Source organism: Canis lupus, chromosome 4, assembly GCF_011100685.1.
Source record: "Canis lupus familiaris isolate Mischka breed German Shepherd chromosome 4, alternate assembly UU_Cfam_GSD_1.0, whole genome shotgun sequence".
Lineage (NCBI taxonomy): Eukaryota > Metazoa > Chordata > Mammalia > Carnivora > Canidae > Canis > Canis lupus.
The window spans coordinates 71,880,998-71,908,106 of record NC_049225.1 but is presented as its reverse complement, the minus strand read 5'-3'; the positions used below and the strand labels follow the sequence as shown (position 1 = coordinate 71,908,106).

At 53.2% G+C, this 27,109-nt stretch overlaps 1 protein-coding gene across 5 annotated transcripts in view; it reads right to left on the bottom strand.

The window, feature by feature from the left end:
* The window catches only part of GDNF (glial cell derived neurotrophic factor), a 32,990-nt gene extending 7,098 nt beyond the window's left edge, over positions 1-25,892 (bottom strand). Inside the window, exons 1-3 of one of the 5 annotated variants that reach the window (XM_038535282.1) lie at positions 25,696-25,892; positions 20,986-21,162; positions 742-3,359 (exon numbers count right to left, since the gene is read on the bottom strand). In XM_038535282.1, coding sequence (XP_038391210.1) covers positions 2,875-3,359; positions 20,986-21,136 — 636 coding nt within the window. In that variant the 5' untranslated portion in view covers positions 21,137-21,162; positions 25,696-25,892 and the 3' untranslated portion in view covers positions 742-2,874. Of the gene's footprint in view, positions 1-741; positions 3,360-20,985; positions 21,187-21,478; positions 21,777-25,695 lie in introns of those variants that run through there. The other 4 variants (XM_038535283.1, XM_038535281.1, XR_005358565.1 and 1 more) reach the window with 4 other exon arrangements.
* Positions 25,893-27,109: the final 1,217 nt, after the last annotated feature.

Below are 27,109 nucleotides of genomic sequence, written 5' to 3'. Positions count from 1 at the left end.
GTAAGTGAGGAACAATTTTTCATGTTTTTTTCTCACTTAGGTGGTGATAGGTTGTGGCGAGCTGATGGGCAAGGCCATTGGCCAAACTGTGGGCTGTGTGCTGGTGAGGGGAGGGCCTTCTAGCCCAGGGCCTGGCCGACGTGAACGCTCCGGATGGCCGCCTGGGCCAGCTGTGGTCCCCAGCACGCGAGAAAGGACAGAAATACAGGGAGCAATAGAAATGAGTTTTTATTTGTAAAAAGTTACAAAATGATATTGTACAAAAATAAAGTCTGTAGAGAACTTTGGTTGTATAACACAAACGACTGAGACAGATCAGAGAAGTCAGAACTTCCAAAGAAGTGCACTCCTTACCGGATCAGATGGTAATCGCAATGATATAGAAAAAAATCACAAACTTTACCCTTGTGTGGATTTGGTGGAGTGATTCGCTTCAGTTAAAACTTGCCTGTGATGTGTAAGTGATGCTGGGAACAAGTTATCAACATCTGCTGTATCCTAGAGCCCCCGTGAGCAGGGACTCTCCATGGGAATCGGGGGGCTGAGGCTGACACCTGGGGTCGCCAGCCACCAAATCTGCCAGGATTCTCTGACCCGGACAGATGACCCTGGGGCTGCGTCAAATTGTGCTTCACGAATGACCAGACAGGTGGGTGTGTCATTGCTTTAAGCAGGCTGCTCTTCTGCGAGTTCCCCATGGTGGCCACAGGATGGAGGGCTGGGGGGGGGGGGGGGGGGGGCGGGGTTCTTTCCCTTTATTTCCAAGTTGTGCAAGGGAGCAGAAAAGACAGGGACAGAATGATGGCCAGCTTGGGGCTTAGGGGAAGGGATGTCTGGTAAATGCTGCCTCTTGGCTACTTTGCAAAATTAACATGATTATTTGAGGGAGGCCAGTAGGTCATTTCATTGCTAAATCTGTCATACTTTAGGGCTAATGGCCACTCAGGTAGTGATAGATGATTTCCTTGATAAAGATCCCTTTATGAGACACGCAACAAACTCTAACATAGGGCCCAGTGCATCGTGCGGGGCTCAGCTGCCAGGCAAACCCGGCTCCGGGGCTCATGTGAGCGGCTGGTTCCCATCCTACGCCCCCTCCCCTCCAGAGGCTGTCAGCACACAGGTAGGAGGACACTGTGCCTATGAGCCTTGCTGTGTGGATGTGGCTGGGCCAGACACGTGTTCCTCGTCCTCCCTTCTGGGCCACCTTCTTCTGACAGGGACGGCCACTGTGGCCCCAAGGTGACAGCCAAGGGGCTTTTATGGCAACCAGGTAGATCCCATTTCTGGAAGGCCGGCAACGTGCTCCTTGGCTGCCCTGGGCACGAGCATGTTTCCCTAGAAGGCGGTGGGTGGATGGAAGGATGGAGGAAAAGTCTCCACAAGTCAGGGCAGAACCGTGGCTACCTGTTAGGATTTTTAGTTTACTTTTAGGTCAACACCGAATCCAGGACTACCTACTAAAAGGGATGTAACCCCTCATACATACGGTAATGCATATCATAGATAGATACATGTGGGAGGGAGTGAGAGCTACATACAACAGGAAGGGGGGCGTGAGGCACATCTGCTCAGCCATGGGGCAGTGAGGAAGTAAAACCAGTGCCAGCGGGCTCCCCAAGGGGGCCTGTTAGAAGCGCTCCTTCTGACACGTTCCATTTTTCAAGAATAAAAATAGGAAAGAAGCTGAAATCGGGGAGATTAAGGAGGGCTTTTAAAAAAGGTAAAGTAAGTGATTTTTGCCTAGCGAGAAACTTTTTAATACTTTGAAAAGCATGGACCCTTGTTCCCAATTAAAATTTCCTTTGTCACCTTTCTTTGCATTTTTGCGAGCACATGTACTTTGGCACCTTTGAAAAGAAACTTTAATAAATAAGGAAAAAAAGAGCAACTCATTAGTGAACGGTAATAAATAACAATAACTTAAATCTCAATAAATATCTTCTCTATATTTCTGTATCTGAAACAGATGCATTGCATCGAGTAGCTTCTCTGGTCACTGGTGACCACGCATAAACGGAGCTGGGGGTATGTAACATCTGTCTCTCTGTAAACCGACAGGCCCGGCGGGTCCCCCTGCCCCGGGGCAGCTGGGGGCCTTCCCCACTCGATCTCCTGCAAGAATGCTGCCGAAAACCACAACTGGTTTCCTGTTTCCAAGGACACAAAGGAAATACCTTCAGGTTTGTTTTTAGTCTTGAGGACCAACTTTTGGGTTCCCAGCCAACTTCTTCCCACCCCACGCACCATGTTCAAAATCCATCACCGACCGTCCACAAAAACTGCTGGCTGTAGCAAACCTCGGGCCTCAACGTTCAAATTCAAAGGTAACGATCTCTTGTGTCTTTGCTTTTTTGTTTTGTTTTTGTTTTTCTTCCTCCTCTCCGGGGTATGTCTCCGCTGAGTGACAGAAAAATAAACCTTTCTTGCTTTCAGCAGTGAAACGTCACAAGGAACGACCCCAGGATTCCCGTTTCCTGGATGTCTCCAGACAAGGGAAAAGAAACCACAGGAGATACACTGGTTTGGTTTCAAGTGCATCCGCCACTGCGCCCGCGCCGGGCCACGGTGGGCTTGTCGGGTGGGAGGAAACACCCACCCGGGGACACCAGCCCTGAGCTTCTGGTGACATGGGCTGCCGGCCGGGAGGGTCCAGGTGGCTGTTTCCACTCCCGTCCGCTTCTCCGTAGCTGGATCTCCCTCTACCAGGCTCCCCCAACGGCTGCCTTCCTCCTCCTCCTCCTCCTTCCTCCTCCTCCTCCTCTGCCTCCTTGGTCCTCATCTTTCATTCGGGGCAAACATTTCCTGGGAACCTTGGTCCCTTTCTTTGCACTGTAGCAGGAATGCAATACACAGCAGTCTCTGGAGCCGGAGTCAGATACATCCACACCTTTTAGCGGAATGCTTTCTTAGAATATGGTAAACCAGGTTGTCATCTAAAAACGACAGGTCGTCATCGTAGGCGATGGGTCTGCAGCAAGCCTGCCCTGCTTTGTCACTCGCCAGCCTTCTACTTTTGGATAAGTTTTTTAATATTTTGTCGTACATGGTCTCGGCCGCGTCGCAGGAGCCGCTGCAGTACCTAAAAATCAGTTCCTCCTTGGTTTCGTAGCCCAAGCCCAGGTCAGTGACGTTTAAATGTATCGCAGTCAAGACACAACCCCGGTTTCTGCCCCTCGGGCCTCGCCGCCCCTTCCCCCTGGAATGTTCCGGGCCGGCGGCCGCGGCCTGACGATTCCGCTCTCGTCTCGCTGGCACGGCCATTTGTTTCTCGGGTGACCTTTTCAGCCTTCTGATGGTGGCCTGAATAAAATCCATGACGTCATCAAACTGATCAGAATAGTCCTCCGGCACGTTTGCTGTTCAAGGAGAAAACAGACAAGGTCACATGAGGCGACCGGGATGGTCTCGAGCAGTTTCTCTATCCAAGTGCCTCCGAAGGTCAGCCTAGGGGGGACCCCCAGCCACCCCAGCGGCCGGCCAGGCCCAGTGCGCGCCCTCCCCCCGAGCACAGAGGCTACAAGGCACCCAAGGCTCCACAGAAGGAAAAGGATCCAATTCAAAGAGGAGGCCAGCACGGCGGGTGACACGCTTCCCTGCGGAACACAAACCCTCAGCAGCGCGTCTCTCGTTTGTCACATCGGGCATTTGTAACAAGCCTGTGCTGCGGTCGCTGGGAGCAGGCTGGGCCTTGAAGGCCTCGTCCTGGCCCAGACTACGAGCTAGTAGTGGCTCCTCCTCTCAGATGGAGGGGCCCGGGAAGGGGCTGGGATGCTCACTGAAATGCAGGTTCCTGGCCTACCCTCTGGGGGAGGCACGGGGAGGCGCCAGGGAATCTCCATTTTCCGTGAAGTCTGGGGTAGGTGGCCCGCGGACCATAGTTTGAGAAACCCTGTCTTAGAGGGTGAGAAAGGGATTATCTTAGGGCGGGAAGTCTTCCAACATTGCTGCTTTCACCCGGAATAACGAGTACTCTTCCCTGGAAACTTTCCCCCTCTCGACACCTCTGGGCAGCTGGGTGGGAAGACAATCATTTTGATAAAAGAAATGAAAAGCTCATGACTTCATCTGTATGTTAAAAGTTCCTTAAAAGCTTCCTGAAAACAGCCTACTTTTCACTAACAGAGAGACTACCACTTCCGTGGAACAGAATGACTTAAAAAAAAATGGCAATACTGGAAGAAGACATTTAAACGTATCAGCAGTAAATGGAAGGAGACGCTGTTCGTGGAGCGAGGCCAGCCTCTGCTGCGGGCTGCCACACGACCCCTGGGACCTTTGCTTGCACACGGGACAACAGATGGGCACTTTAGGGAGATCACACAGAGGAATAAGGGGGCGTTGCTTCTCAGATGTTTGAGAACCTTGGGTTAGGGCATGAATTCCCAATCTCTTGGGGTTTCCGGCTCTGTTGCAGCATTTGCTTTGGCTGATCGAGTAAGAGGTGAGCAACTATTTGAACAATTTAATACATTTCTAAAAGGAGAAAGTCATTCAAACCCCTCATTATTAGGTCCTAGGCCTTTTATGCTTCCCTTTACCAATTTCAGGTAATTTAGCAAGTTTAGGGGTGTATGTGGCTTAGACAAAGATACCTCAAATAGTTGTGGGCAAGAGTGAATGTATTTTGCCAAGACTATGGTAAAGCAGAGAAGGATTCCTCTGTGCCTAACCCATGTGACATTGTTTTGTCGTGGGCTGATTGTTAAAACAAAGGTCAGGTATCCTGTTGCGTAAAACAAAATCCAACTTAACAATATCTATTGATCAAGCGAAAGGTCTATTGATCGACCCTGATCTTTCGGTGTAGATTATATAGAATATATATAATATAGGATACATAGCAATGAAAAGAGTGGAGATTGTGTGGGCTCCCCAGAACACCTCGTGGTCTGAGATCTCGGATTTGGTGCTGGACAGGTCCGGTGCCTGGATGTCACGAAGCTGCTCCCACCCTGGTCTGAGCCCCAGCACCTCTGTCTGGGTTACCTCTGAGCTCCCTACCCTCTTTCAGTCTATTTTTCACTCAGCAGCGGGAGCGATACTCTTTAAACTATAAATGCAAGTCATGTCCTTCCCTGCTCCAGAGCCAAAGTCCACCCTGGCCTAAGGCCCCACCTGACCTAGCCACCCCTTCTCGTCCAACCTTTGTTACCTCTGACCTTCTCTTCTACTTTTCTTTCTTCTTCTTTTTTTAATTTTTTTAAAGATTTTTATTTATTTATTTATTCATGAGAGACAGAGAGAGAGAGAGAGGCAGAGACACAGGCAGAGGGAGAAGCAGGCTCCATGCAGGGAGCCCGATGCAGGGCTCGATCCCGGGACCCCGGGATCACAGCCTGGGCCAAAGGCAGATGCTGAACCGCTGAGCCACCCAGGTGCCCCTGCTTCTCTTTTCCCTTACTGTCTTTCCTCCAGCTTTCCTGGCCTCCTTACCGTTTCTCACACACACACAGTTTCTCAACCTTAGCCTGACTGACATTTTGGGCAGGGTCATTCTTTGCTGTGGGAGGCTGTCCTCCTGCATTGCACGATGTGGCATCCCTGGCTGGGAGACACCAGGAGTATCCCCTGACCCTTTTCTAGCTGTTGCCACATAGCCCTGGGGGGCAAAGTCACCTGGGTTGAGAACCACATATCAGACACAAGCAGGAACTCAGCCTTTGGGGCTGGCTGTTCCCTCTCTGCATGTAACACTGTTCCTGCACGGCACCCAGTCGCCCCTCACTCCTACATCCCCTTCAAGTCTTTACTCAAATGCTCCCTCCACCAAGTCCCATCCTGACCTCCCTGTTGAAAATGTAATGTGTCCCCAACCCTACGTCCAGACCCCCTGCCTCCCTTCCCCGCCCCCCACCATAACACTATTTTCCCAAACACTGTGCAACTTATTTCTTATGTTTTTTATTTATTGTCTGTCTTCTCTGATAGTAAGTCACCTCCAGGAGGCAGGGACCTTCGCTTGGCTCGTTCACCAGCGGATCCAAGGGCCTAAAATAGGGTCTGGTCCCTGGAAGCCCTCCATGATTTTTGAATGAAATATGGCACTTTGAAAGGGGAGAAGAAGGAGTCTTCAGTGTTTCAAGGGGACACTTGGGTTAGGTTGGCAACCACACCGTAATGAAATAAACGGCTCCAGGGTAATAGCCCACGTCCTGCAGGAGGCGGCCATGCCCTGAGTGCCACCTCATGTCACACCTGAGAGTGAAATATTCACCTGCAGGCACACTTTCCCCATCGGCTTCAGGCAGCACTGACCTGCTCTCTCTCACTGTCCGCCTCACTTGGAGTCTGGGAAGGGGAGGCGGGGGTCGCTTCCCTCAGGGGAACCCAAGTGGGAGGGAACTGAGTTACTCACCTCCTCCGAACCAACCCCAACCGCTTTCTAACTGGACTTCCTTAAGAAGTTCCCTTTCCTTCTTAAAACACAAAGACCTTTAAATCACTTTGGTTTATTTTGAGGAATGAGCTGTTTGTGCTATTTGTGATTTTTTTTCAGTAAGAAGCTCTGAAGAGGAAATTAGGTGTGCTCGGTTTCAAAAAACTGAAATTGGAACTTCTAAAATATATATATATATATATATATATATATATATATATATATATATATTTAATTGAAATACAGAAAATGTCTCCATGTTCCCCCAAAGACCCTTTGTTTTACAAGAGGACTCACTTGAGGCCCCCCACCCCCCTACACACCTTCTATTCAAGAATTCCTGAATAGATCAGTCACTTAAGAACCTGGGGACATAGAGAGTTAAAACCGATTCAGAATCAACTGAAGATTAATCAGAAATGAGGATGAAACATTACTATAATCTTAACAAACTCACGGGAAAACATTGGAGTTGTAAAAGTTTAACTAACACTGGTTTAGAGACTCATTAATTTATGCAACAGTAAACTACGTACTTTTATATTACTGGAATTATAACAACAATTTGAATCAGCATATATAATGTTCTTATTTATTGCCTGACCCTTTCAAAGTTCCCAAAAAGCCTTTTCCCTCCTTTTTATGACATTTTGACTGAATGGCTTTTTGTCCATTGGTTTTCCTTGCCAGATAAAAGAGCACCTTGTTAAATTGGAATTTCAGATAAATTGCAAATAAATGTTTAGTATAAGCCGTCCTAAATAATGCTTGTGACATACTTATACTTTCTTACAAGAACGTTTAGTTCCTTAGTTTTAAATTCCAGTTGGCTTTTTTAGGGTGCTGAGCGTAGCAGTGTGAATGCACCACCCACTTATGCTTTTGGGTAAGGTGGTGAACAGATTATTAATCCTGAATTAAAAGGCTTACAGGAACCTGCGAAGCAGTCAATAAATGCTCAATGTTAAACCGAAGGGTATAGCTAATAAGAACTTTTCCTTTGATGGGAAAATCCCCCTCGTGCCTGATTGTTAATATGGAAATATTTACTGAAGCCAGGGTTTCAGGCCGTAGGCAATTCTTATTGAGCCCAAGGGTCTTTCTTTTTTCCCCCTTCCCTTTTTCATTTCTTCTCCTTCTTGAAAAATAGAGCAAAAAATAAATATTTATTTTGCAAGTTTTACATGGACATGAATTTTGAAACCAGAAAAGGGTAACATTATATTTTCCAAACCACAGAGCAAATAGGCCTGTCTCTTCTAACTAAATTCCTAATTCCAGGCCTTTTGATGCTGACCGAGTTCACTTATAGAGAGGCGCCTTAATTTATCAACATGAGGCATTTCGGGGGCATGGGGAGCCATATGCTTCTCTGTGCCTGTCCTTAGAAATTCTGCAGAGGCCTCGAACCCCGCGCCCTGGCAAGCCCGTAGCTGGCCGTATCTTCCAAGAATTCACAGAGCTGAAGGGAAAGAAGGGGGGCGGTTAGGGTTTGGATTAGTTCCCTAAATTAAAACTTAATGGCATATCACTTTCTTCTTCATCCTATAAAGAGCTTGGCAGGATGTCAGCCATACAAACAGGCCTCGTTAGTACTAACTTTGATAGTAAAACACTTGCAAACCACAGAAGAGGAGCATCATTTTTAAAAAATAGGTCAAACACTTGCTCATTTCCCAGACTCACTTGGAGGATATGTCTCAGCAAAGCATATCCATCTAAAAGCTAAAGTTCTTGAAAAATCAAAATGCTCAGATGCATTTAAGTGATCCTTCAGTATGCAACCAAATATTTTGGCATTATTCTCTTTAAAATATTTTAACTTTGATGTGTCCTCTGTATAAACAGCGTTATTTAAACAAATGAAACCTTGTACCGGGGGAATATTTCTGGGAACAAACCGTTCACAGCAGAGACCTTGCCCCTCCCTCGATTATGGGCAAAGACAGTAAAGTCACCTCAGGAACAAAGGACGGGGATATTGACTAGTTTGTAAAGGTAATTGAGTTTTTATAGGAACACTGGTAAGGACTCCGAGTACTCCTTGTAACAGCCTAACGAAGAAGGACCGAATTCAAAATTCTTAGTGAAGCTGGCTTTCAGTGGACCACTCTCCTAAATGTTAGATTTCTCTTAAAAGCAGTAGTTTAACTATATTCTAATCAAAGGGGTCATTTTATATTCGTATCAGGTTGTCCCCGTCGTCCTCGCCTCGCCTTCGGCCTGTCTCCAGCCCACCGGCCCAAAGGGGAGGCAGCGCAGGGTTGTCTGTAAAGCAGTGAGAAGAGCGCAAGTGGGCTCTGAGGACGGAGGGAAGGTCTCTGAGGCTCTGAGGGCTCCAGAAAAGAGGGGGCTGGGTCCTAGCACCCACACTACCCCCTCTTAGAGGAGTCGTCTCCCAGGTCAGTCAGCCTCCAGGAGGCAGGGGCCCCAGAGAAGGGGCCCGACTATCTCTTGCTCGGCGGAGGGCCAGCCTCTGGACTCCCCTGGAAGGCAGCCAGCTGCTCTGCACTAGGAGGGCAGCGGTTAAAACACGGAGGACCCTGGCTGAGCGCCTGATTAAGCCAAGGCCACACAGGTGACAGGAGCATCTGGAACCGGTGCCCAGATGGCCTTAGTCCGGGGTGGGCTAGACCCTGGTGGGGCTGGGGTGTAAGGCCTCGGAAAGCCATGCCCGGGGCCGCTGAGGTGCTGGGCAGCCCATCCTCACAGGTAGAGCCTCCTGGAAAAGGCTGTTCACAGACAGGAGGCGAGGGAGAGATGTCCTGGGGGTGGGAAGATCGGATCTGATATTCTTTACCCACCTGGACCCCTGGTAAAGTACCAAGAGCTCGGTAGACCAAGCACGTATATGACAAACAGAGTCTCTAGCTATCTATCCACGCACACATAGGCACACATATATGTGTGCGTACACATGCGCACACGCACGTCTGCATGAACAGAATCAGCCTGCATGGTTGAGAGAACTGCTCAAGAAATTCCCAACTCCTGTCAGTCTTTGGAACACATTACTTTCAAGTTTCAATGAGATCCGAACATGATTTGATTTCACTAACGCTGAAGTATTATAAGAGCTACTTTAAAACTTTCCATGTTACAAAATTTCATCATTCTATATTTAAAATAACAGCTTCTGTGATGCACTTAAAAATACTACCGATATAAAGGTGGGACAGATGCCTCCTTTCATACAACATGAACTTTAAAGCCCGAAGACATCCCTGCAAGGCTCGGAGGGGGTGGGGGGCTGCATACTATCTTGACTTCACAGCTTGGGAAACGGAGGCTCAGGGAAGATTAAAAAAAAAAAAAAGCCACATGACTCACAAATGTGGATTCGGTTGGTTTAAAGTTCAACCTTGTTCTAGGGCTTCCTGCCACCTCTTTATTTTTAAGTACCAAAAAAAAAAAAAAAAAAAAAAAAAAGCTACTACCATGTAGCTTTTTAAGTCTTGAGGCACGTGGTAATTTACTCTGAACAAGTCCAAGATCTGCTGATTTCACCAGATCCAGGGAGAAATCCACTTTCTCTTGGAAAATTCAGGATGAACTGAGTCACATGAAGTAGATTCTCCAATCAGGCTGCCAAGGCCCACAGAATACAGTAACTTGTCTCTGAAAAGGGAAAAGCCAGGCCTTCCAGCGGCATCTCCCATGCCCTGGTTCTTGCGTGTCGCTCTAAGGCAGATCTGGCGATTTCCCAGTTAAAACCGGAAAACCAGCAGCCAAGGGCGGTGGCAGGTTCAGACAGAGAGGCCCCATCTCCGGAAGCTCCTCAAACTCACTCTGGCACCAAGTGATGAGGCTGTCGCCGCAGAGCTAGCGAGAACACAGCCCCAAGTTCCAGGCTGGGGCCAGTCCCTGACCAGTCTCGCGACCTTGGGGGGTCACTCAGCCCTCCTGTGGTCAACCAGCCGTTCTCTGGGGCTCTCCCCAGTGCTAAGGCCCTAAAGGGCAGCCAGCCTCCGTCTTGGGGCGGGGGGGAGTGCTGCCAGACGTTTGTTTGCAGTCATCTCTGTCAGGGTGTGGCCCCCCTCTGACAGGTGCCCCAGCAGCATTCTGCCCAGGGCCCCGCGAAGCCCCACGGAAGGGTATTTTAGGGTCTAGCAGTTCTCACCCTCTTCAGTTTACCTCCTGGCTCGGCGCGTTGGTGACATTTGAAATAATCACCACTAAGTGTCTCTCAACCCCTCTTCTTCCTCTGCCCTATGCAGGAGAGGGGAAATGATGTGCAGAAAGGGCACCTAGGTCCCAGGAGGCGGCGCCCCTACACCGCAGTCTTCACCTATAAAGGAAGGGATGGGGCCGATGACCTCTGAGGGACAAACTAAACCAACGTGCTATCAGCCTTCCATCTCCATCATCTGAAAGTCCAATCCTAACCTTGCCATTTTCTTAACAATTTCGGTTTTATCCATTTCTGGTTTTGCTGCTTCAAGCATGTGTGGGTCGTACCTACAAGGCTAGACTCACCCACTGCCACTGCTACCAAATGGCTCCAGCCTGCCCCGCAAGCTGTTGATGTTTGTTCTTGACCTTCAGTGACCTCTGAAATGTGTGGTGTTATTCCATGAGAACGTTCCAGTGAAACTCTGAAAAATTCTACAGTTTTCTCATCTGCCATGATTTATACGTTAATTTTGCCACTTCTTTGAATTAATCAAAACTAAAAAGCCTGTAGGTCACTGAGCACCAGGCTGCGGACGCACGTCACATTAGGTAATGATTATCCCTGCTTTTCTATTTTAGAGGATCCACCCCGACCCAGCGTTAGATAGACCATCCTAGTCACTGGGTGCTGTTGGGTTAACTTCAAGAGGGGTCTATGGCATCTATTTCCCTAAAAATAATCACCAGTTGAGGCAATTTACTAAGTCACTGTGACCATTGCCAGAGCTACCAGTGCATTCTCTTCATGACCAGTGGTTTGTTGACAGTAAGGCATGACATGGGTTTATTTGAAAAGCCTTTGCGTTATAAAAGCGCCAGTGTTTTGTTGTTTCAAAAAAGCATTTCTGGATCCTCTCAAGGCAGAAGAAAAAGACCAACTACAACGCAAACCATTTCAGAATACAGAAAAAAGGAGCCTTGGGTCTACTTTTAAAAGCCACTTTGCTCATCAAAATGCCATTTTATTTACCATCTCCACCTACTTTGACCAACGTCACACGTGAGAATTAGTTATACTATCTTGGATTTTCATCCTACAACTTCAGAAAACTTGTCGTGAGGGTAATGGAAATTATTCCATGAATACAAATAGCCAAAAAGTCCCCACTCAGGAAGAGACAGACAGTATATTCATTTCGCCATTCGGGTTCTGATTGCCCTGCTCTGATTTCCACCTATGTGGTCCGCGCTTTCATTATCCTTATGTTAATAATTTCACAGTGATACAGCCTGGCTCCCCCGGAGGGAAATTGCCCATTCTCCTGCTTTTAAGTCACAAACACACCCACCAGGGTGTCCATTTGTTAACTAATCCGTGAACACCTGCTGTGAGCTAAAAGCACTCCACAGCCTGCAGGAAACACCCCACGCTAACGAGCACGCCGGGAGCTCACGCGCAGGGAGCCCGCTGCTGCCTCCTTAAACACCTTAGGGAAGGGTGAGCGAGGTACCCCGTAAAACCAAGCACACAAAAAGCCACTTGGGAAGCTAGTCCCTTGCGGTGTTTTCAGAGGCGGGTGGTTTCTGAGGGGAAACTCCAAAGGGACCCGGCAGCAAAGGAACCTTGGCTTGGCCTTCCCACCGCCCGAGGCCGGGGCGCCAGAGGGCCCTGGGGTTCTGCGCCCTACTCCCCTCAGCCTTCGGGCCGCCTGAGCAGCTGGCCACGAGGACTGCCTGCCCCGGGGGCGGGGGGCAGGGGGGGTGAGAGGAGAATAGAGCAGGTCAAAGTGCTCCCTATCCCTGGAGGCCGTGTGATGGGCTCCTGGGCCCACGTGAGGAGGGGCTCCCCACGCCCCATGCCAGTGAAGGACTTGGCTGGCACCTCAGGGTTCAGGGAGCCGCTCGCGCATGGCTCCCAGCCGACTGCACCCCCCCCCCCCGCGCCCCAACAGCTGACTTCCCCCTCTGGCCCTCTGCAGAGCCGGCTGCCCTTCGTCCAGGCCCGCTCGGCCGCCTGACCCTGTGAAGTCCCCATTTCCCCTCCAAGTGGGGCGAGTCCCGCGTTGCCCACAGTGGAAGGAGGTTCTCGGCTCCGCGCCCCAGGGCATCGGCCGGTGGCACCTGGAGCCTCCGCGGTGGTCTGCGGTGTGGCCCCGACAGCCACGTCTACACCGCGGGCGGCCCTGAGAGCCTGGAGGAGAGGGCCTCTGCTCTCGGTCTGGCCTGCGGGCAGGGGAGCAGGCCTGGGAGCTGGGGCTGCCTCCCCTGTGCTCTCTAGGGACCCCCCACGTTAGCCCCCACACGTGGGCCAGCTGCGCGCCCAGGGATGCTGCTCTTCTGTCCTCGATGGTGCGGGTCGGTGTCTGCAAACTGAGGCGCCTGAGAACTTCCTGCGCGCGGTTTCAGAGCGGTCGCTTCCACACGTGCTCCTGGGGACACTGGTCGGGCCGCGAACACGCCGGCGGCCCCGCTGACCATCAGCCTTGCGGCCCACGGGCCGGCTGGGCTCCGTGCACACCTGCTGTCCCGGGCTGGCGGCGCCTGCAGGTGCCACGGGGACAAGCCGGGCGGGGTGGCTCCTGACTGGAGGCCGCGTCATCGTGAACTTAGCATTCCCAGGGCGTTTACCTGAGTCTCACCACACGGACGTGGTCACGCAAGTCCAGATGGATCGGAGTGTGCAAAACAGCAGCTGAGACATCCCACAGTTTTCAAAACGGTCTATGCCATGGTGAGCAAGGGCTTGGGAGCCGGTCTACAGGAAGGTAAAGAGGCAGCGGATCAAAGGCCACGTGTGGCTCCTGATTACGGGAGACCCGCTACCGGGACTGTTACTGCCACAGCTGGGGGCCTGCGTGCGGTCACCTACTGGAGAGCGGTACTGTCGGGCTTCCTGGGCCCGAGAATTCAGCTGTGGCCACATCAGGTCGCATCCTTGCTGTTGGAAGGTACGCGCCGAAGTATTTGGTGCTACGTTTGCAACTAATTCTCAAGTGGTTCAGGGAAAATAAATGAAGCAAGATGCAAACAGGAGGTCAGTCTCGGTAAAGGACACATGGGTGTTCGCTGTACCATGACCTATGTTCTGTGAAGTCCCACGCGAATCAACCAAGATATACTGAAGTGGGTGGCTCTGTATTTCAGTCTGGCCAGATACTCATGGCGAGGCCCCGGGCTTTATCTGTCTGTCCATCTATGCATCCATCTATTCCTCACGTGACCAGGACCCAGAGGTGTGATGGTTGTCACGGATGTACATTAACATGTGTCTTTGAACTGGAAATGAAGTCATGTCTTTTCGGACCAAAAAGTTAATTTATCTGGGTGGATTCGTTTGATAGTTTTCCCATGAATTGAGTAAGCTAAACCTGCAGCTCTAAGATTTCACCAAAAATATGTCTGGAGCACACATACAGTTCCCTTTCGGGCTGGAGGTTACATCCGGTACAACTATTACACTTCTGATTAAAAAAAAAATTTAGGTATCCTCTTAGAAGCACATAACAGATTGTCAACATTCTTTCTTGCAGGTTTGCAGACAAAAAACTTTTAAGACTTTTAAAACCATGCCTTTCCACCTCTATCACCTTATTAAAGTCGTGCAAAAAGTGGGTTTTGTGTCTCCTGAGCTAACTGGTAGATTCCCAGTGTGACCCAGGTCTGTCTGTGCAAATCCACTCCTCTGCACACTGTGGACACTCGTGCAGTCACCCAGGGTTTCCCATGTAAATGCCCCCTTTCCCGGGGCAGAGCGGGACTGATCTGAGCACAAGTACCTCCCAGAAGGCCTCCCAAATGCTGTCAGCCTACCAAACATGCAGGCAGGCCTCACCTTGTCCCCAAAAGTTAGGGAGCCCCCTGTCACTGCACAAGCATCAGCGGTATAGGCGTCCGTACAGAAATTCACGTTTCCCTCCTTAAAAGCTTCTGGTCTGGGCTTCAAAGCAGCCATTAATAATATAACCTAGGTCCACGGCCACCCAGATGGGAATGAAAATAGGGCTTAGGGGACGCCTAGAGGGTGCAGTGGGTTACATGTCCAACTCTTGATTTCGGCTCAGGCCACGATCTCCGGGTCCTGAGATCAAGCTCAGTGGGGAGTCTGCTTGAGATTCTCTCTCTCCCTCTGTCTCTCCTGCTGGTGCTCTCTAAAATAAATAAATCTTTTTTTGTTGTTGTTGTTTTTAAAAAGGGTTTAAAGAAAATTAAATATTCCCTACTTCTATTAGTTTGCTCTTTTGATTTCCTTGAAAAATCTGTGTTTCAAGGTTAGTGAATGTATTTTTAGCAAGCCAGTGTTTGTGTTTGCTTAATCTACTAATATGGGAGCACAGTCTGTGTAAAGCCAAGAAGCCCTACTGGCTTTGAGAACAGAAGCCTGAGGCCTGAACTCTGGTTTCGCCACTTACTAGATGTGTGACCTTGGGCAATTCTCTAGGACCCATTTCTTCATCCATAAAACGGGGAGAAAGGTATCTCCTCCTGTCCAGTAGAGCTCAAACTTATTCAATTTTCTGGCAAGATATAGAACTTATTTGTTAAAAACTGAGTCAACCATGTGGATAGCCAAGAGGTGCTATGACGCTAATTTTAATATTCAGTCCGTATTTGTAGTTATTCACGTCCTTGAGGATTAATAGGTTGATTCAACTGTGCCTCTGCCTAGAAACGTTTTAAAAATGAGGACCCAATCCTTCAAAATGAAAAACATGCCTATGCCACAGATTCCGCCCCTGAGCAGCCTGCGTACCTGAGTAACTCTTGCAGCAAGACAGCTTTGCTGCAGGATCCCACTCACAGCCACCTGCCTGCTTGAGACGCTCCAGTGGCGCCCCACTGCCATCAAAAAACAGCAAACCCGTCTTGTCCTGGATTTTTACAGCATCTCATAATCTGGGTATCACCTACGGAGATATCCTAAATTTCACACCACTTCCGCCACCTGTTCTCAGCACTTGGCGACCGGTCTGGCCTCCTCCTTGTATTCACCACCTGCCCCTTCCTCATATCATGGTCATAAATTTGCCCATGCTTCTCCTTAGTCTGGAATGTGCCTTTCCCCCCTTCCCTTCCCTTCCTAATACCCATCTTTCAAGTACCAGCTCAAATCCTCGCTCCTCCCTGAATCCTTTCCTGCTATGATCTCCAAATCCCAGTGACCTCATTGCTGGGAATTCTTACCATGACCTCAGCTAATGTAAGCCCCTTGGTAGACATATCTGTCTAACAATCCGCCCACCCACCCATCTGACTCTCCACACTTTATAACTAGACCATAAGCTGTTTTAGTTCGCAATTTTGTCTTTCTGATGGCACGCAGCACCTACTGCATGAAAGATATTTAATACTTGCTTCTTAATGAGTTCAAGTGATTAATTAAAGACTAAGGGTTTTAATTGAATGAAGGTGCTATGGACTGTTAAGTGCTAAAGGAACAAGGATGAAAGGGATGTTGGGGGGAGGAAAGGCCAGAGAGCTTTGATTTTTATATCAGTGAAAGCAGAATCTTTTAAGCATAATTCTTAGGCTGTTGGATCAGCAGCAGGTCCTAAGACCGGCCAATCCAAATTAAGCCTGAAATAGATTTCTCTAAACAGCAACAGTTTGATATTGGTCTCCAGACTGGGGCCAGAGTAAGATGTCGGTCTCAGACCTCAAGTGAGGAACCCATGCCTCCTGAAAGGGTCTGACATGCAATTTATTGATTTTAAGAGTGTCATCCCAAGGGGCACAGCTCCTGTCCAGCTTCGGTGCTTTATTATAGCACCGCTCATTGACATAGTCGGTAAAGCAAGAAGAAGCAATACGTAGATAGTGCTGAGTCATTCCAAATTCTATATCCCGTAACATTAGATTTGAAAGCTTAACATTTAACCAGCTTCTAGAAGCTTCCTTTGCTGGATAACAACGGGCTGAACATTTACTAGAGTTCACTGAAAGTGTTTTGCTGGGTTTCTGGAACATCTTCAGTTAAATTAAGCATCTTAAATATCCAGCAGGGATCACTTAAAGCAGAAATACTCAATACAGGTGGTCTCCAGCCCACACGTAAGGGTCCACCTGCCGTGGCTCCCTTCTCCTCAGTGGGAGAACAGGGTCTCCCTGACGTGTCCATGGGAAGCTGGTGGTAAAATTCCACGGGAACTAACTATGTGGGCTCAAGAAAAGGGGGGAGGGAGGGAGTGTGAAACCTGGGAAGAGCCAGGGGGAGCAGAATCCCAGGTGAGGCCAGCCTGATAAAGTGCAGACCAGATGACAGACTTCATGGCCTGCAACGGCCTCCCTGTGGAGGCCTGCATTTCTTTCACTGTCCATACTATATTGTGCTGCTCCGAATTCCACCATGTAGAGCTACGTCTTGGCAGAAGCTGAAGTGAAAGCGTGAGGTGGGAGGAGGCTCTCATCGGGCCGTGGGAAGGAGGAAGATGGCCACTAACAGCTGTAGTACTTGCTTCTGGGCCATGGGCTTTACACAGCATTATCTCATTTAGCCCTCGCAGCAACCCCAGGAGACAGTTGTAAGAGTGTCCCAATTTTCCAGACGAGGAAACTGAGGTTTGAGATATTAAGTAACAGCTGGTCATGTGCCAAGGATGGGATCCAAACCCCTAGTCTGATCTGATGCTGTGAAGTACAACTCTTGCTTGGGGGGGGGGCTCCCTGATTTCTTGCTCTTTGCCTTCTTTCTGCAACTTATGGGATCTGGCACCCTGGTAAGAGGCTCTAGCCTAATAATATTGTGACTCACATTTCAGTTACATTACGGTTTATGCCTAGATTTGTGTGGGTCGGCTCGGGAACTGGATGGCTTGATTTAGAAGATTGTTTCCAAAGGAAATTTCATAACTTGCTACCAAACTGGTGGAATATAATCCCATCGTATTACAATATATTGTGTATTACCTGTAATTATAATTTAACAATGCTCAATCTTTCTTCGGGTTGGCCCCTAGTCACCCAAGAAGGCTGCCTTCCTAGCCCAAGGCTATTCACATTTGGTTTTGGTTTACGGTGCCACCGAATTGTACCACATTGTGCATCTACCAGATAGTGTGTTCCGTGCAGGCAGAGACTTTTGCCTGTTTTGTGCACCAAGGATTCCCCAGCACCTAGGACAGAGCCGGGCACACAGAGGCACACATGAACTGTTTGTTGAATGAATACATGCTTTTAGATCACAAATTTTAAAACTACATGTACTTTGTGCTTTTGCTCATGACACACATTTAGGGGTGTCATACACGGCCAGCATCTGGCATGGGACTTCGATGAACCAACCTTTGATAAATTCAGACAACCTCGTGCAACAGGGTTTTAGTGGCTAGTTGAAGACCTTCCTCCCAAATAAAGCGTTTTCCCTCGAGGTAGCAAAACCAGATGCTCTGCTCTGTGTTCGGTGGTCTGGGGACGCCCTGGTCTCAGTTTCAGCCCACCTGCCTCCTGCCAAGGTGGAAGTCTTGCACTCTGCACAAGCTGCTTTACCATGAGGAGCAGAAAAGATTAACTTTCAGCTCTATAATGCTATGATATCTGCTAATTTCACCTTCTAGATTCCTCCTGCCTGCCCTAATCACGCTTTGGAGAAGACGCTGACAAAAAGCAAAATAAAAGAACAGAGATAGCTCAAGGGAAAAGGATGCCCTTGGATGCCCTCACAGGGAAAACCACAAGTCCTTGAGTTTAGACAAGTTCATAGCTGCCACAGGAGGCAACCACAGCCCATTTATTTTATAGCCAACCTGTAGGCAAGCAAGTAGCCAGTTTCGCCTTTTCTTTGGGTCGGTTCGGAATAGAATTCTGGCCGTTTCATTTACACGGGAAGCAGCACAACACACTCAATGTCAAGGGTGAGGGTGGGCAGTCTGGCCCCCTTTGAACAGCCAGGAGTGGTTAAGGTCGTAGGAGAGCGCCTTTACTCAATCACTAAGTCACAAGCATTTGAAAAGCAGAGGGACTATTTTCAAATGAAACTAGTGACTGATGTTTTTCTACATAAGCCTTAACCAGTTGCACGGTGTAAAGTGCAAGATATAAATGTCAGCACTGTGATGGGAGCATGTGGACGCTGGTTGAGTGTTCAAAGTCTGCACACTGTCATTATGCTGCCTTCCTGCACCGACAGCTTGCTACCGAATTGAACATACCTGGAAAGAAGTCAACTTGGCTTAGAATGCAGCTCAGTTTCTCTTTGGGAACGTTTCTGTTTCAAGTGTCCTTTAGGATCTATTGGGTCTTCCCATAGATAAAACAGAATTGGGTTTGTTCTGCTGGTTTAAATGTAAATAGAGTAGTAGGACTCTCGTCCATTGACGATTTAGCATCGGTTTTGGGAAAGGGAAGTAATGTCCCTTCGCCCACCTGTCCTTTGCACACCCCCACCCTGCCCTGATTAGTAGATTGATGCTATCTTGCTTGCTCTGTCACTGGTTGTATCTTACATGTGGCAGAGATTTTCTCAGGGTATTATCAAGCAATAATCAAATGATTCAACCCTGACCATGCATTAGAGTTACCTGGGAACATCTAAATTTCCAAATGCCCAAGTCACACCCAAAACCAATTAAATCAGAATCTCTCAGGGTGAGGCTCAGCATCAGTATCCCATTAAAGATCCGTGGGTGATTCCAGTGAGCAGGGGGTCTCTCCTGAGTTTTTTCCCAGAGGACAGTTAGGGCAGAACCATGAAGGGCATGGACGGAATCTCATAGCCACTGGTGTTTGGGAGAAGAAAGGCCTCCCCTTACTGCATGGTTGTAACTGTTCACTGAGTTCTAAAGTAAGTAAGTAACTTGTTCAAAGTCAGAATTAGTTAAAAGCGGAGCCAGGACCAGGGCACCTGAGTGGCTATCTGTTGAGCGTCTGTCTTTGGCTCAGTTCATGATCCTAGGGTTCAGGGATGGAGCTTCCCATTGGGCTCCTTGCTGAGTAGGGAGTCTGCTTCTCCTTCTTCCTCTGCCCCCCCTCCCTTTGCTTGTGTTCTCTGTCTCAAATAAAAAATACAATCTTAAAAAAAAAAAAGAAAAGAAAAAGAAAGTGGAGCCAGAACCAAGAGCCAGCATTAAATAAGCCTAGGTAGACAGGATACGAATATGCTAATTAAATTTCCATGAATTAATCAGCTTCATAATCAGGCACAGCGATATTTCTCCCGAACATCCTGGATAGAGATCTATTATCTAACACTGTGTCCCTCTTCCTCTGGCCTAGGCTGTTTGAGTGAATGAAAAGCCACTTAGCTCTCATGGCCACCATTCTGAAGACAATGACACTAAGGGGCATTTTAAATTTAAGTTTCTACTGGAGAAACATTTATATACACCAAGGTGGGAGTTAATGGCTGAAACCAAAGCCTTTAAAAATAAATTTATATAACTAATCGACAGAAACTCCTGGAGCGGTTACTTCCATTTCAAGGGATCAACCGTGTTCTTTTTCTAACTCTAAGTCACTCTTGAAGTCTTAACTTGCCTTTAAAAAATGCATTTCTCCTTCATTCTTGGGACTTCTGGAAGATGACTTTATTGTTGTAATTAAGCGTAAAATAAGCACATCACATTTCCCGCACTGTTTTTAGCTCAAGGCCACTAGGTTTGAGGGACTCTTGCATACAGCTGACTTGCTGGGCTGCTTCTGCTCTGCATACGACTTCAGTTTGTTTTAAGTGCAAAATAGCTAGAGGGATAACGGAAGCGGTTAAGACAGGGTGACATCCTGACTACAGCTCACTACTGCTTTATTTTGGGGTTGTGTCAAATTTTCTCTTGCTCCCTCTCTTACCTACATACTTCCCCCAAAACCTCTAACTTGTAGCACATGCACATACCTTGCTTTATGCAACAGATACATTTCTGAAGAGAGGTAGGCAAATCACATCAAACCTTAGTTGAGAGGCCCCAATAGAGTGCTACCTAACACATTTTTGAGAGGTAAATCACAAAATTTATTGGTTTACTTATTTATATGGTCTTATTATTTTATTTTTTTAAATATGGTGTTCTCTTAAGAGTCAGTATTACTGTCCTGTGTGGAGTGAACTCCAGTTTTTCCCCCCCTATCCCCTGGCTAGCACTATTTACCCTTAAGTCTTTCTAGAACCGGAACTTTTCTGAACAGCTTTGACACTGCCCAGATGCTTGTCCTGGAAATCGAGCCCCTTCTGTGTTTTCTCTGACTCTGGCTCGGGTTTGGAAAACCTCAGCCTCTCCCCTTCCAAGGGCAAGGGCAGTTTAGGATGGAAATGCAATGGTTTTCAGAATCCCAGCACAGCGAGGCACACCCAAGCAGATAAAGGGGTTTGGAAGCAGGAAAACAAGAAACAAGAAACAAAAAACAAAACCGGGAATGCGCTGGGCGACGGGAAAGCGGAGACCGCGGGCGGGGGTGTGCGGTCCTGCGGCGGGGCGAGGGGTCCGCGGCCTCGGGCGCGGGTGCGTGCGGGCGGGGGTGCGCGGGGCCGCCGGCGGCCCCCGGCGCGGGGAGGGAACGGTTCTTACAGTCACTGCTCGGCGCGGAGGGCGCGCGGCGGCGGCCGAGGGAGCGGTCTTCGGCGGGCGCCTCGGGAGGCCTCTTACCGGCGGGCAGCGGGAGGGCGGACGCGGTGTGGAGCAGCACCAGGCAGACAGCCACGACATCCCATAACTTCATCTTAGAGTCCCGTCCGGCGGCGGCACCTGCACGGGCGGGGGACAGACCCGCGGACGCGCGTCAGGCCGGGGCGCGGGGCTCGGGGCGCGCGGGGCCCCCGCGGAGCCCGCCCCCGCCCCCGCCCCCGCCGCCTCCTGCGCGGCCCGCTGCGCCCCGGGGCGCGGCTAGCTCTCGGCCTCCAGCCTCCCGCCGCCCTCCTCTTCTGCCCCCCCGTCCCGGGGTCAGGTCTCGGGGGGCCGCTGCCCCCGCGGTGCCGGCCGACGCGACGACACGGGTCCTGGCGCGCCCCACTCCCGCAGCCGTCACCCCGCATCCTCCGCCCAGGGACCCCCCCACCCCCACCTTCCGGCGGCTTCCGGGGGTCCCGGGAGCCAGCCTTCCACCCGAGCAAGCGGTCAGCTTTTCATTTCTGGCATGAACGCAGGGACCCCTTGCCCGGGGTCCCGATCCCGCCGTCGGCTGGCAGGGGCAGGGCTTGGGGGCACCCGCACCCCGCCCGCGCGCCTCATTCCTCCCACTCGTTTATAGGAGGGCTCTGTCGCGGCCCACCGGGCTGGTGGGGACTCGCGGCTTCGGGCCTGGGCGGGCACACCTGCACCACGTTACTTCCCAAAGCATCGGCTCGGATGAAAATACGACTTTCACCCCTTAAGGTCATGAACATTAATGTACGAAAGACGCGGGGGGGGGGGGCATAAAGTAAGCGCTTTAGCATGTATTTTTGCATTTGTCTCGAAAATTTTAACCCTTCACGGTATGCACCCCAAGGCCCTCTAGCTTCTGTAGGGTTCGCAGATCCTGGCCCCAAAGCCCCCCTTCCCCACCGCCCCGGGCCGAGAGTCTCGAGCTCCCCGCGCCCCGCGTGCAGGAGGCTCGCACCCAGCCGCGGACGCTGCGGAGGCGCACGAGCAGGGGGGAGCCTGCAGCGCCAAAGGTGCGGAGCTGGGGCTCAGCGTTCTCGGCGAGGGGGTTCCTTTGGGCTTCTCAGCCCTCAAAACCCCTAGAAAGGCGGACTACGGAATCGCATTGGGGGGCGGGCGAGAAAAAGGCGCTGTCAGCTCAGAGCCAAGCCCCACCCAGTTGGGGGGTGTGGAGGAGACCCGGGCACCTCGCGCGGTGGTGGGGCCCGGTGTCTTCCTAGTGCCAGGGTCCCAGTGTGCAAGGGAATTCTAGGCGGAAACTCCGAGATTCATGCAACTGACGATCCCCCCTCCCCCCCGCCCCCCAAATGCGGTTCTAAGGGAAATCTCCTTGAACTTTTTCCACGGGAGAGAGTAACACAGTTTCCAGGTAAACGCAGCATCGTGCCCCGAGATCCCGGGCTTACCCGCCTCCCGTCCAGCGGCCCTGCCCCCATCTCCACCCAGGACTCCCGCCCAGGACTCCAGCCGCAGGCCACCCCGGGAAGCGTTTAATTCGGCCGCCGCCTCCCACCGCCGCGGAGACGAATGCATTTTCCATCCCTCGGGCGGCTGTTCGCTACGCAGCTGTGGGCCTCGGGGTGTTTGTAGGGAACTCCGGGCGCCCTGCGGCTCCGGGCAGCTCGCGCCGCGGCGGCTGGCTTACAAACCCGGGGGAGAGCCAAGGCTGTGGGTTCTGGCGCCCGGGCCCAGGCACCCCCGCACCCAGGCCGTGCAGAATGGACGCGCCGGCGGGGGCCGGGGGCACCCGAGGCCTCCCGCCCGCTCGCCCCGGGGCCAGCTCCAGGCTGCGCGCGAAATGGCTGGCGGCCCCGAGGCCGGGGAGCCGCGGGGTTAGGGCGCCAGTCCAAGTCGCGGTGCCCGCCGGCAGGAAGCGGCAGAGGCCCCAGACTGCCCTTCCGCCTTAAGAGGGGTTTTCCTTTTTTTTTTTTTTTTTTTTCCTGCTTGGCCGACGCAGAGCTTTTTAAATTGGACGTGGAGATCCTCAATTAGAAGTGTGGAGAAGCTGGCAAAAGAGGTGAAACCGTGGAAGAGACTCCGCTTCGCGGGAGGAGGCTCCCGGCTCCCGTGCCCGCTGCAGCGCAGGCCGGGAAAGCGCCCCCCACCTCCCCGCGACGGGCAGGGCGCATCCCTCCCCCCGAGCCCCGCGGGGCCGGCCCCACTCGGAGCGGCTCTGTAGTCCCCGGCATTTGCAGGCGGGAGGGACAGGAGGGGGCTCGGGGCCGAGCACACACACAGGTCCCAGGAGGAGGCTTTTCTCAGAGCGCATCTGGGCCCCCCGCCCCCACCGCGCCGCTTCCCGGTTTGTCCCTTTATCGCTCTCTCAAAGCCCAGCCGCGGGACGTGTTTCTGCTGCAACCGGCCGCCTTGGCTCCGCGCGCGAACTGCTGGACGCGCTGCCACGTGCGGTAACCACGCTCTCCTCCCGAGGCCAGCTCCGCCAGGTGCCCCCGCTCGCGTTCTCGTGCCCCCCAGCCTGCTCCCCGCTCTGCGCCCGGGCCCCGCGCGCCCCGCAGAAAGGAGCGCGTCGCGGGCGCGGGCACCTGGTGGTCCCCAGGCCCGCGGCGCAAAGGGCGCCCCGGGGAGCCAGTGCCCGCAGGAGCCGCGGCTCGCGGCGGGGCGCTTCTGGGTTCCCAGCACCAGGGGGCACCAGAAACCGCCCGAGTCCCTTAGCGCCCCCGCGAATGAGAGGCTGCGTCGTCATTCGAAGTCTAAGATCCGAGAACAAGCACCCCCGCCCCGTGCCCCTGCCACATCCAAGTTGCCCCCCGGAACTTCCGGAGGCGCTCACCAGCCTTCCAGCTTTCTGGGCTCCCACCCTCCATCCTCTCTCCCCAGCTTTCCCCTTCCCACCTCACCTGATCTGGTTTCTCGGTAACCTGCTTTTAGACTGCCCCCTCCCCCCAGGTCCCCCGCGTCACCTCGACAGCTTCCCCCGGGGTGAGCGCCCCCGCACCTTCCTCTGTCTCGCAGGCTGGGAGGTTTGTTTGGGCTTTGCCTTCAGGATCCAGGTCTCAGGGAGAGACACGGGAGGCGGGGGATGGGGGGGGGGCGTAACTCGGGGGTAGGGGGTAGGGACAGAGGTGGCTGAAAGATGTCTTTTTTCTTAAGCGTGCCTCGTGTCGTAGCCTGGCGGAGGACTGATTTTACCCAGACTGTTGGGCCCAAGACCGGGGGAAAGAAGGAGAATGAGGGACGTTTGCTGCATGCAGTTCTGGGGAGAAATCTCCCTGATAAGGGGCCCGAGGCCAGATTCCAGGTCCGAGGGACCCGAACCCCTGTGCGCGAGTGCACTGGGGACGCCGCGGGCTCCCTGGACACCTGACACTTGTAGAAAAGGCGCCACGGTCCCCCCCCCCCCCCCCCCCCCCCCGCCCCAAAGCGAATGTGAGGGCGAGGGTTGGTCCGGGCCGGCGGCAGCCCAGCGGCCCCCACTGAGGGCTTTGCAGGAAGAGGTACGTGCGGGAAGTTGGAAGCTGCATTTCTTTTTCGGGATACTTAAATGTATATTCAAAAGTGCTGTGGAAGAGTCTAGTAGCTCTAGCACATGGGCGGCAGGGCCGGAAGAGTCGTGTTTGTCCCCGCCAATGAGCAAAAATGTTGGGAGCACGGGGTTGGGCAGCCTCCCCCCCCCCCCCCCCCCAGCCGGGGCGCGCACTTCGGCTCCGCGGGCGGGTTTGCCACCCGCCAACCCGCCAACCTAGGGAGGCGCCCGCGGGGCTGGGGGTTCCGGTGCGAGTCCGCTCCCCTCCCCAACGAGGGTTCACTTCCAGCGGGTGGGGCTGGTAAACCGAACCGCGGCGCAGTCAGCCCAGAGGTGGTGCGAGGTAGTGGTGGGGGGTGGCACCGGGGAGGTGGCACAGAGTGACAGGAGAAAAGAGGTCATTAAAGCAATCACTTCGGTGGCCTCGCGCGGACACCGAGGAGTTTCAAGGAGCCATTGGAGGCGGAGACCCACGTCCCGGACGGTTCGGGCGGCCCCTCTCCTAACCTCGACGGGCATGGCTAGTCGGGGTTGCGGGCGTTAGGGAAGTGCAAGCAACCGGGTCCTGAAATGGGCGAGGAATGTAGCTTTGCAGGACGGCGCCCGGAGGAGGGGAGCCCACTATTTTTAGGTTCTCAGCACCTTTGCAGCACTCCCTCCCGGGGTGTGCGCCTCCCCTCGGAGGACAGACGCAAACAGGCTCCAGAGTAAGTTACACAGCCCGCAATCCTACGTCGGCAGCTGCACGTCCAGCTGGTCGCGGTGGGTTCAAAGACGACCCCAAACCCACACCGCCCCGGGCCTTGACGGAAGAGCGCCCCGCCGAGCCGGGGAGGGAAAGTGACCCTCTGGGACATTCCGGGGTCTGTAGGCGTCGGAGCGCCAGAGATGTGTGCCCACGTGGAAGGGCGCCCGGCGTCCCCGCAGGGCCAGCCCCTCTCCGTCCAACTCCTCTGTCTCCTCTCTGCCCCCCGGCGCCTCGGTCCCATCTAGTCTTTCCTCCTTCCGACTTCCCGGCCGCGCGGGGGTCCAGCCGCGCCCCCTCCGCCCCGCGCGCCCCCTCCGCCCCGCGCGTCCCGCGCGCCCCGCAGCCCGCCCGCCCGCGACCCCGGCGCCATCCGCCCCCTTCCGCCCCGGGCCGCTCTCCCACTTACCTCGGATCCGGTCTCCGCAGACCCCCAGCTGGACATTAACTCCAGGAGCCCCGAGTCCCAGCCAGGAGCCCCATCCGGGCCGAGGGCAGGAGCGCAGAGCCCCGCCCAACAGGTCAGGGGCACGAGTTCGCAATCCTGGGGCAGCGAGGGCGCGCGGGAGGCGGTGGCCAAGACTCCCGCCGCCGCCGCCTCGAGGAGGGCGAGGGACGCCGACAGCTCCCCCGCCGATGCCCTGCACCCCCGAAACCGAGGTCCGGGCAGCCGCCGCTGCCTTGGGTGGGGGGGTGACACGGCCGCGCGCGCCGCGCTCTGCGCGGGCCCGGGGCGCGGCGGGCGGCTCAGCGGCGGCGGCCGCGCTCTGCGCCTTCTCGGGGCGCAGCTCCTGGGAGCACGAGATGGGCCGGGCTGATGCTGCCGCCGGAGCTGAGGTCTGGCCTGGAAATCCGGTAGAGACACCACGTCAACCGGCGCGGGGAGTCCCGTGAAGACATGAGGGCGCCAGGAGCGCAGGCTGGTCCTTGAGAGCCCGGGCCGGGGGGCCGGGGGGGGAGGGGAGGCGCGGGGCCCCGGGAGGGGGGGCGGGAGGAGGCTGTGAGCGAGGGAAAGCGGAGCGGCGAGGAGGCGCCCGAGCTCCCGAGGAGGGGGCTCGGGGTGCGGGTGGGTGGCGCGAGGCGCTCCTCCCCGGGGTGCAGGGAGAGCGCTCAGCGCGTGCAGACGCCCCGGGCTCGCGTCGCCTCCCTGCGGGGCGCTCCGGGGACCGTGCGGAGCTCCGCGCGCGCCAGCCGGAGGGGGCAGTCTGAACTTGGCCGCGGTGCCCGCGCCGGCCTCTGCCCGCTGGCCCCGCGCTGGGAGGGAGCGCGCTCCGTCGGGCGGAGGCTGCACCGGGCGTTCCTCGCGCCTGTCGAAGGCTTTGCTTCCTTCCCGGGGCCTCGCCCTCTGGCTTCCCTGCGGGCCGACGCGGCGGGCGGAGAGGGGCTGCGCGCGGGAGCGCTCCCACCGCGGCGGAGAGACGTGGAGCGGCCGGGCGGGAGGCAGAGCGTGTGCCAGGGGACGCGCAGAGCGGGGATGGATTTATAGGGCTCTCACTCTGTGACGTGCCCTGCAGTGGCTTTTCTGATTCGCTTTCTGACCTAAACACACATTAGTTTAGTCCCCATGCTAGGGCCAACACGGTCTCCAAATACCTGCTGGCTGAAGTCAGAGGCTCTGCATATCATGTATTACATGGCAGGCAATGAAGAAGGCTTCTGAGGCTGGCCGGCTTCTCAGTCCTAGGCTCCATTTTCATGCTGTTGTAATATAATATCAGACGTGGGGTAGGCACATACATTCAAAATCCCAATTCCAGAGGAGTAAGGTCACTTTATCAGGAACGGGTCAAGGGAGGTTGGGCTAAACCTGCTTTTATCCCCAT